This window comes from Monodelphis domestica, chromosome 1, assembly GCF_027887165.1.
Source record: "Monodelphis domestica isolate mMonDom1 chromosome 1, mMonDom1.pri, whole genome shotgun sequence".
In the NCBI taxonomy this organism is placed as follows: domain Eukaryota; kingdom Metazoa; phylum Chordata; class Mammalia; order Didelphimorphia; family Didelphidae; genus Monodelphis; species Monodelphis domestica.
This window is the reverse complement of record NC_077227.1, coordinates 306,410,273-306,418,685: the sequence shown is the minus strand read 5'-3', so window position 1 is coordinate 306,418,685 and position 8,413 is coordinate 306,410,273. Positions and strand designations below refer to the sequence as shown.

Sequence of the window (8,413 nt, the reverse complement as noted above, 5' to 3'; positions counted from 1 at the left end):
CTTATATGAATTTCTCCATATTTTTCATATTCACAATTTCTTATGGCACAAAAACCTTCCTTTATATTCTTTACCACAGTTTGATCAGTCATTTCCCAACTGATGAACATCTGTTTAGAGGGTTTTGCTCCCACAAAAGTGCTTCTATGAATATTTTAGTATATGATATTTTCTAAAATTCCTGAATTTTCTATTATAAATCCTTACTAGGACTCAAGTTTGAAACAAAATAAAAACCACAGTGAACACTTTAGTGGATTCCTATGTCACAAAACTTGATAGATCAGGAAATTCATAAGCTTAGAGCAGGTCTACATAGCCTCAAGTATCCAGATACTTCGTTCTACACACACCCTGACTAATCAGGATTATGGAATTTGAGGGTTCAAACCTTCCAGCCAAAGCTGCCCCCTGCTGCACCTGATCATGAACTTCATCTCCTGAATGAGCTTACTGAGGCCCTTTCACAAAAGTTGATTTGATTCCAGGGGATGTTTTTGTTTTCCTTTGTTCTGAAGTATATCACACAGAGAATCAAATTAAACTGATTTAAGAGACAGGTGAAGAACGCAGGTGTTGGGTACTTCATCATGTGTCTCCATGGAAACAGAGCCAACTGCCTTTCTTGTCAAGCTTCCAGCTGTGAAAGACCTCAAGGCAATTATGACTTCATGGTGGAATCTTCTTATGGTGGGCAGAGGGTGGTAGGCTGGATGGGGAGAGGGTGGGGGGAGGAGGAGGAGGAAAAGGAAGAAGAAAGCTGTCTCCATGGGCATGTTTTGCTTTGTGTTTGCAGCCATCATTTAAAAGATGAGGCTGATTCATGCAATAAGTAGACCCCCAGTGAACAAAAAAATGAAACACCAGAAATGGTTTTCAGAATTTTAAGTACCTTTTCTCAAGTTGGAAATGGTCTTCTTAAGGGTGCTGGATACCCTTGTCTTGCTTGGTGAATTAATTGATGGAGATGGAGATAAAACAGATTTAGCACCAGTCCAGACCACTCTGTGGCTAATGACTTCACTGTGTACTGAAGCCAAGGACCATCAAGGAAAAGATCCACGGACATATGGAGATTTCCTTCCTTAGACTACGGTGAGCATTAGCTCCAGTGTTAGTATTCACCACATGGAAAGAATGGTAAGACCTTAGAAGGATAATTGAGCAAGTGAATAGGTTGTCATAGCAATTAGATGAGGTCCCTCCAAACTACTGACTCGACATAGAATGCTGAGAGTCTCAGAAGGGGTGCTTGTCCTGACTTTGCTAATGACATATTTTATGAAGTGGAGCAAATAATTTCAGTTTTCTGTATCTTGTAAGATCAGGAAGTTAGCATGGAAGTTAGGGCTTATGTTCTAATGTTCTCTTGTCCTCGATTTATCTCACTAAATATGCTTGGGCAGTATGCTCTTTATAGTGGGTGCAAAATATATCTAAAACCCTGGAAAATGGAAAATAATTGTATATGGACACAGCAATGAAGAATTAAGTTTAAGGAATAACTTTATAATAATGAAAAAGTATAAATTGCAGAATATAAGTCCTAGAGAGAAAACTGATCCAAATAAGGTTGTTTACTTTTTTTCTCTTTATGGGAAACTTCTTCAGAGATCTCAGTCCCCTAACTACAAAAGAGATACCTCAAAATACCTGTAGCTTCTCCCTTTAATGGGCTAAGCAAGCTTTTGTGAACCAGGTATCGCTGCTCCTTGTAAGCCTTGGTGGGCCTGATCTCTTTTTGATGAGAGATGGAATCCATAAATCCAAGGCCAATCAGAAGGCCTTTTGAGGTTTTTAAAGACAAACTATACTAAGAAAACTTGCTAGATCTTTTGTACTCCTATATGTTCTCCTTGAACTATCCAGTCATAAGTGCCATGGATTATGTCCTCAGGTATCTTCCTTTTTAATAGAGCCAAAGATAGCTCATTTATTTATTCATTCCAGAAACATGGAGTGCCTTCTATTTACACATCAGGGCTAGCTAGGGCTACAAGGATACAGACACATTGTAAAGGTGAGTAATTATAAAGGAAACAAACAAGCAAAATGAAATAAATTTAAGAGAATCAAAATAATTTTTGCCTTGAAGTATAATATTAATTATGATAATATACATTTATAAAACACTTGGATGACTGCAAATGTTTCATATGCATTTGATCCCTCACAACTCCTCTGATAAGTAGGTGTTATTTTCCCCATTTTACAGATAAGAAAACTGAGGTTCAGAGATGTTAAATGACTTACCAAGGGTGTTTGAAGGAAGATTCTAAACCAGGTTTCTTTCATTTCAAGTATAGAACCCAACCAATCATGCTGTGCTCCTTCTCTTCAAGATGGTAGCACCTGAATTGGACCTTAAACAAAGTAAGAGAATCCTCAAAGAAACCCTCTCTTCCTTTAAGATGAATCTCAAGCACTAATTTGTGTATGAAGTCTTTCCTGACCTCTCCAATTTCTAGAACTCTCCCTCTCATACTTCATATTGAACTACTTTACCTATGATTATATTTACTCATTTTATATTTATGCTTTATATTATATGTGTGCTTATTTCTCCTATTAGAATGTCAATACCTTGAAATTGGAAATTATTTCATTCTCTTTATTTATATCCCAAGTTCCTAGCATCCCAAAGACCAGGCACATTTCATTCATTTTTCAATTGTGTCTGACTCTTTACAACCCTATGTGGGGTTTTCCTGGCAAAGAAACAGGAGTAGTTTGTCATTTCCTTCTCCAGCTCATTTTACAGATGAATAACTGAGACCAAAAGAGTTAGGTGACTTACCCAGGATCACATAGCTAGCTAGTAAGTAACTGAGGCTAGATTTGAATTCAGGAAGACTCATCTTCCTAACTTGAGGCCTGGCACTCTACCCACTGCACCTTCTAACTGCCCTACTTGGAATATTCTAGATGCTTAGCAAATTGTTGTTGATAGATTGATTAATGAGGGGCAAAGGAAGTCAATTCCAGGTAATAGACTTGTGGACAAAGCATTGGAATGGAAGAGGGTGGAAGAAGAGTCGAGGATGAATAAGTAGTACTCTAGTTTGTCTGGAGTTGGGGGAGGGACAGATTTTGGAAAAAGATGATGAGTTCATTTGAGGGATCTCAGCTTATGAGACCAAAAGTCAAAAGATGTTTTCTCTCTATTTCAGTCTTTACAGAAGAAAACTGAGATCAAGGAGAGCTCTACCTCTATGATTCCCTTTGGGAAGGCATCCCCTCTTGGATTCTCTGAGGATGGCACTGATACTAGAGTTAGTGTCGATGCCAGTTCATCTACACCACAGACAGCCATGCCTTTGGAATATTTACCATACTTTAGAACATATGAAGGGACCGATGTTCAACCACCAACCTTGAATTTAGGTGTTTGCCTACAGGAGGAAGAAATCACTAAGGAAAAAGAATACAGGAGTATAGTCAATGTTAGACATAAGGAGGACCAGAAAGACTTTGTTCCCTCCAGTGGATATTTTTCATATTATAGATCTCAGGAGGAATACTTTGTCAACCCACTTCTCCAGAGCAAAACCCACAGTGGAAAATCCAAAACTGAAGAAAGAAGAGGAAATACCAATAAAACATTTGAATCCACTAATAACCATAGAGTAAGTTCCATTTGGAATCCCTCCCTCATGACTTTGCCCACAAGATCTGTCAAACTCTTTCCTCACAAAGGTTTAAATGGGGAAAGGAAAGAATGCCTGTTCCTGTAAACTTCTTAGGTAGAGCCAAATTCTGGGGTATTTGGGGTTGCCTGTGGCCTAAGGTAATGCAGGAAAGTGCAAAAGATACTGGCTCCTAATCCCAGGCTGGCTACTCAGCAACTACATAGCCTTGGGCTAATCATTCTCTGGATCTGTTTTCTTGTCTGTCAAATGAAATTAATAGTACCTGCTCTGCCTATCTCACTGGGCTGCTGTGAGGACCAGATAATGAAAACACCTGATATTTATAGGAGATTTTAAGTACTTTGCCTCCATTATCTCCTTTGATACTCATGACAGCTTTGTGGGGTAAGTCCTAGAGGTGTATTTATCTTCATTCTACAAATTAGGAAACTCAGGAAAGTATTTTCAGAAAAGCAAAGGGGAGGGGGGGGGCAGCTGAGTAGCAGCTGGGTAGCTTAGTGGATTGAGAGACCGGCCTAGAGATGGGAGGTCCTAGGTTCAAATCTGGCCTCAGATACTTCCCAGCTATGTGACCCTGGGCAAGTCACTTAACCCCCATTGCCTAGCCCTTACCAGTATTGGCTCCAAGATGTAAGGTAAGGGTTTAAAAAAGAAAAGGGACTTGTCCCCATGGTCATACAATTAATGAGTGTCAGGGGTAAGATTTTTAATCTGGATCTTTCCTTGCCTCTGGTCCAATGTCCTTTTCACTATATCCTTGCCTCCTTCTGATATAATTATAGGAATTAAAAAGAGCTTTAAATCTCAATCTCTATTAATCAGTAGATGCACAGGAAAGTGCTTAAAATCTCTTTACATACCTATAGGAACTAAGTAGCAAAGTAAGAATAGAGAGTGGTGGACCTGGAGCCAGGAGGATCTGAGTTCAAATATGACCTTCAATATTTTCTAGCTGTGTGATCCTGGATAAGTCACTTAATGATCCAGGGGAGAAAATGGCAAGCCCATTTCAATATTTTTGCCCAGAAAAATTCTAATGGGGCCATGGAGGGTTGGATATAACTAAAATCATGTAATAACAACAAAAATCTCGAGGCTGTGTGTGTATGTATATATATATATATATATATATATAAACATCTATATGATTCACACATCTAGGTGTTATTATTTATATCCCACAGTTCCTATCATACATATATATTTCAAGCACTTTCATATTCATTTTAATATAGATGTTTAAAGCATTTTCACCTATCAAAATCCTATCTGGATCAGATATGTAGTGAAAAGAGCATGGGATCTAGGGTCAGAATAAAACTAGATTTAAAACTTGCCTCTGACACATTAGCTGTGTGATCAGGGAAGAAGTGCTTTTTACCTACATGAAAGTGATTTAAATATATTTATGTGAAAGTGGTTTATCTGTATATTAACTATTTATATAGATATCTCTATCTAAACATGTTTAATAACTAATCAGAAACATTAATTTTTACCTGTATTATACCTAAAGATAAGTCTCTAAAATGTCATTAAATACAAAAAAGTAGGATTATTAGTTTGCCTACTTTACACATAATCCAGTAATCTTGATCAATGCACATCGTCTTCAGGCTTGAAATTTCATTTTTATAAAGTGAACATCTTGAACTAATTGTTTTCTAGCATCCCTTTCTATCCCTGTTTCTTGTTTTTCTTTTTTATTGAAGGTGTTGTACTTCCCTTTCAGGACTCCTTGCTAAGTCTTCAATCAAATTTTGATCTTCACTCCTCCAAGAACTCTCCTTCTGGTAGTTCCCTCCCAGGTGAAACCTCTGAAGAAAGCCAACTGCCTGACCCCTTGTACAGTGATGATTGCTCGACAGAGTTCACTCCTTATTATAGAACCGAAGAGGTACTGCGGGCCAGCTCCTCCTCAGTTCCTAGAGGCCATGAGTGAGATGGCACTGAAATAAGAAGGAACTGGATCATGCGGAATTACTATGGGATGTATCAGAAACTTAGCGCCTCTTAAAGAATCCAAATTTGCATCTGATAAGATCAGGAAGGATTCCAGCAATGTGGCAATTCCTCCAACAACAGCTTGTAGCAAGAAGGAAAAAAAAAAAGCAGAGTAGAAGCTGTGAAACATCTGGAGAGGAAGCACAGAGAGGGAATTTTGTCCATCTGTGTTTCAGTATGGAGAAAAGAGAAGGAACTTGATCTGAGGCTTATGAACATGAAAGAAAAGGGGGAAGAAATCCCTGCATTAAATCTCCTTCTGCTAAAGTGCACAATTGTTCATCTGCAGAGAGGAATTGAGAGCTGGCTCCAAGAGGCTAGCCATGCATTCAAGCTAAAAGCAAGTTAAAAACAGAAGTTACCATTTAGCCTTATCTTAACTGTCTCTCTATCCTCCTCCCTGCTTCCTCTTGTCCCCCCCCCCCCATATTGCAGTAATGAGTGAATACCCACTGTTTGGGTAGCAGGTTCTCAAAGCACCAAACCACTTGGTAGAGAATTGAGCTTAGATTTTCCATCTCTGAAAGAATGTGCATTGGGATTACAGTGCCTTTCATTTTCTCCGGATTTGATAGTCACATCCTATTTCTGGGAACCTAGTCTAGGACACCATTGCATTCAGTTGTGACTAATTGCAGCTTCTTCTTTACATGGTAACAGTGAGAGTCTACATGGGAGAGCCCTTTGAGTCTATTTGGTGTGTTACTCGAACTACCTGTGCCTTTCGAATATGCTGATCACAGTTTATATCCAAAAAGATGAAAGTAATTGAAGCATAAACAAAATGATCAATACCATGAAGTTAATTTCTCTGATTTGCTATGATTAGGATAAGGGTCAAGTAGAGTCATTTGGATCCGTAAGGATTACTAGTTCTCACCCAGACTGGGGATTTGGATAAATCTGAATCTGAAATCTGAATGCTTTAATTTTTTTTAACTAGGAAAAAAAAGCATTTGGAGCCACATTATTTTTGCAAATAAATAATCATGTTAACATGAGTGTCAGATTGAGTCTATTTCTTTCATTGTATGCCCTGAAATTCATATTGGGAATTTCAGTTGCCCCATAGCTGCACATGTGGTCAGACTTCTCCATCTGGTCCCTCTTTCCCCAAAGACTCTACTCTGCATTTTTATTCATCTCACCACTTTTCCTTCTGGAGGAATATATGGGAGACTGTAACTATGAACATATCTGTCAAAAAGCATCAATAAATGTTTTATTAATGCCCTCCTTAACATGGTTCTTTTTTATTTATCCCGTGTACACAGATGAGTTGTAAGGCACTGCCTGCTTATACTATCTTATACTAGAAAAGAACAAATAGCTATTTGATTATATCAATACTAGTCTCTGAAAGTAGGCATGAAATCCTATGACCCTGTGGGCTATATATTTTAAAATTGAGCTTTTCACACACACACACACACACCATGCACATACATAAAACCCACCAAAAAAAAATTCCTTGGGAAAAAAATCAAATGTGTATTTTCAGTATTCAGTGTGAAAATATTTTTCTGGAGCCACATGTTACAGCTTCCTGTCTTTGCTTTGCATGCCTGGATGCTTTGATATGCACCTGTCTCTTTAATGACATTTATCTGGCATCAAGAGAAGACTGTTTATTGAGAAGTTTCTGACTGTATTTTTCTTTTCTGAGGCACTCTGAGGGAAAGAGATGCAAGAGAGGAATCTGGTCTCACTTAGGCTGTGGAGAAGGTATTTCTTTGCCGTCCCCCACCCCCACCCAACTAACTTTTGAACTTTCGTGAGGCACATTTGTATATGTAACTTCCTGTGATTTTTTTTTTAATCTATGAGCAAGAGATATGGACTGATTCTCCTTTTCAATATTGTTTGCAAAGTCGACAGAGTGCCACCCCCTCCACTATTGCTAGCCTGACCTCACCCCACACAGTTATACCTTTGTAGGCTCTGGGAACAGACAAGGAAAACTCTAGTCCCTTATTCTCCTGGAGAAAGAGCAGAGGGTGGGGAAGTCAAGGCAAACATGTGCATGGTGGATCAAAGAAACCACAGGCATTTTGCAACAACTCCCTTCATCCAAAGATTCTGCTGTGCAGGTGGCATCCAAGGACTAATAGGTGATCCTGAAAGTATAATAAGGGGAGATTATGACCTTCCCAGAGAGTAGAAATCATTCCTCAATCCCTTATATTTGACAATTCCTTTGCAAGTAACATTTCCTATATATTCTCTTATCTGATCACTCATCACAGGACCTTGCATCTCCAACTTTCCAAAGCAGACAAAGATAGCATCTCTCTGACAGACAAATGAAGTCATTGAAACTTGGAGAATTTAAATGACTTGCCTAGGCAAGTGGTAGAACTGGACTCAATAACAGTTGACATTTTATGTACAGGAAATAATCTAAATTTGCTCCTTTTAGAAACTCTGTAAGGTAGGTGATATTTTATCCATTTTACAGAAAAAATGACAAAATCACATATTCTTCCTATATTTCTAGAGTAACACACTGTAGGATATTTTTAAAAAGGATTTTGTTATAATTTCCTGGATAACTAGGTTGCTTTTAAGAATTGAAGAATCTCCTTTTTAAGGCTTCATTTCATTAGTATATACAACATATATATTACATTTTGAAAGAAGGTATTTATCAAGTAATATTTATCCCAGGGGGACAAGTCTCAGACTTACAGATATCAAAATAAAGAGCTTCTCCACCTTTACATGGTGTAAGAAATATAAAAGATTCATGAATGTGAATT

General features: G+C 38.1%; 1 protein-coding gene across 3 annotated transcripts; it reads left to right on the top strand.

Moving 5' to 3' along the window:
- The first annotated feature begins 704 nt into the window (after window positions 1-704).
- LOC103098944 (uncharacterized) lies at window positions 705-6,895 on the top strand. Of its 3 annotated transcripts, none has more exons than XM_007473354.3 (3): window positions 705-1,140; window positions 3,171-3,626; window positions 5,383-6,895. In XM_007473354.3, exons 1-3 carry the CDS (start codon window positions 1,129-1,131, stop codon window positions 5,590-5,592), a joined length of 678 nt encoding a protein of 225 aa, XP_007473416.1. In that variant the 5' UTR covers window positions 705-1,128; the 3' UTR covers window positions 5,593-6,895. The 3 variants fall into 3 exon arrangements, with proteins under 3 accessions (XP_007473416.1, XP_007473417.1, XP_007473418.1); XM_007473355.3 differs by having other exon boundaries at window positions 706-1,095; XM_007473356.1 differs by lacking the exon at window positions 705-1,140 and adding an exon at window positions 2,302-2,373.
- The last annotated feature ends 1,518 nt before the right edge of the window (window positions 6,896-8,413 follow it).

Bases quoted from the DNA above. Each gene is read 5' to 3' on its own strand.
- LOC103098944 (XM_007473354.3), top strand. The intron at 3,627-5,382 runs GTAAGTTCCATT...CTTCCCTTTCAG, and splicing joins AATCCACTAATAACCATAGA to GACTCCTTGCTAAGTCTTCA.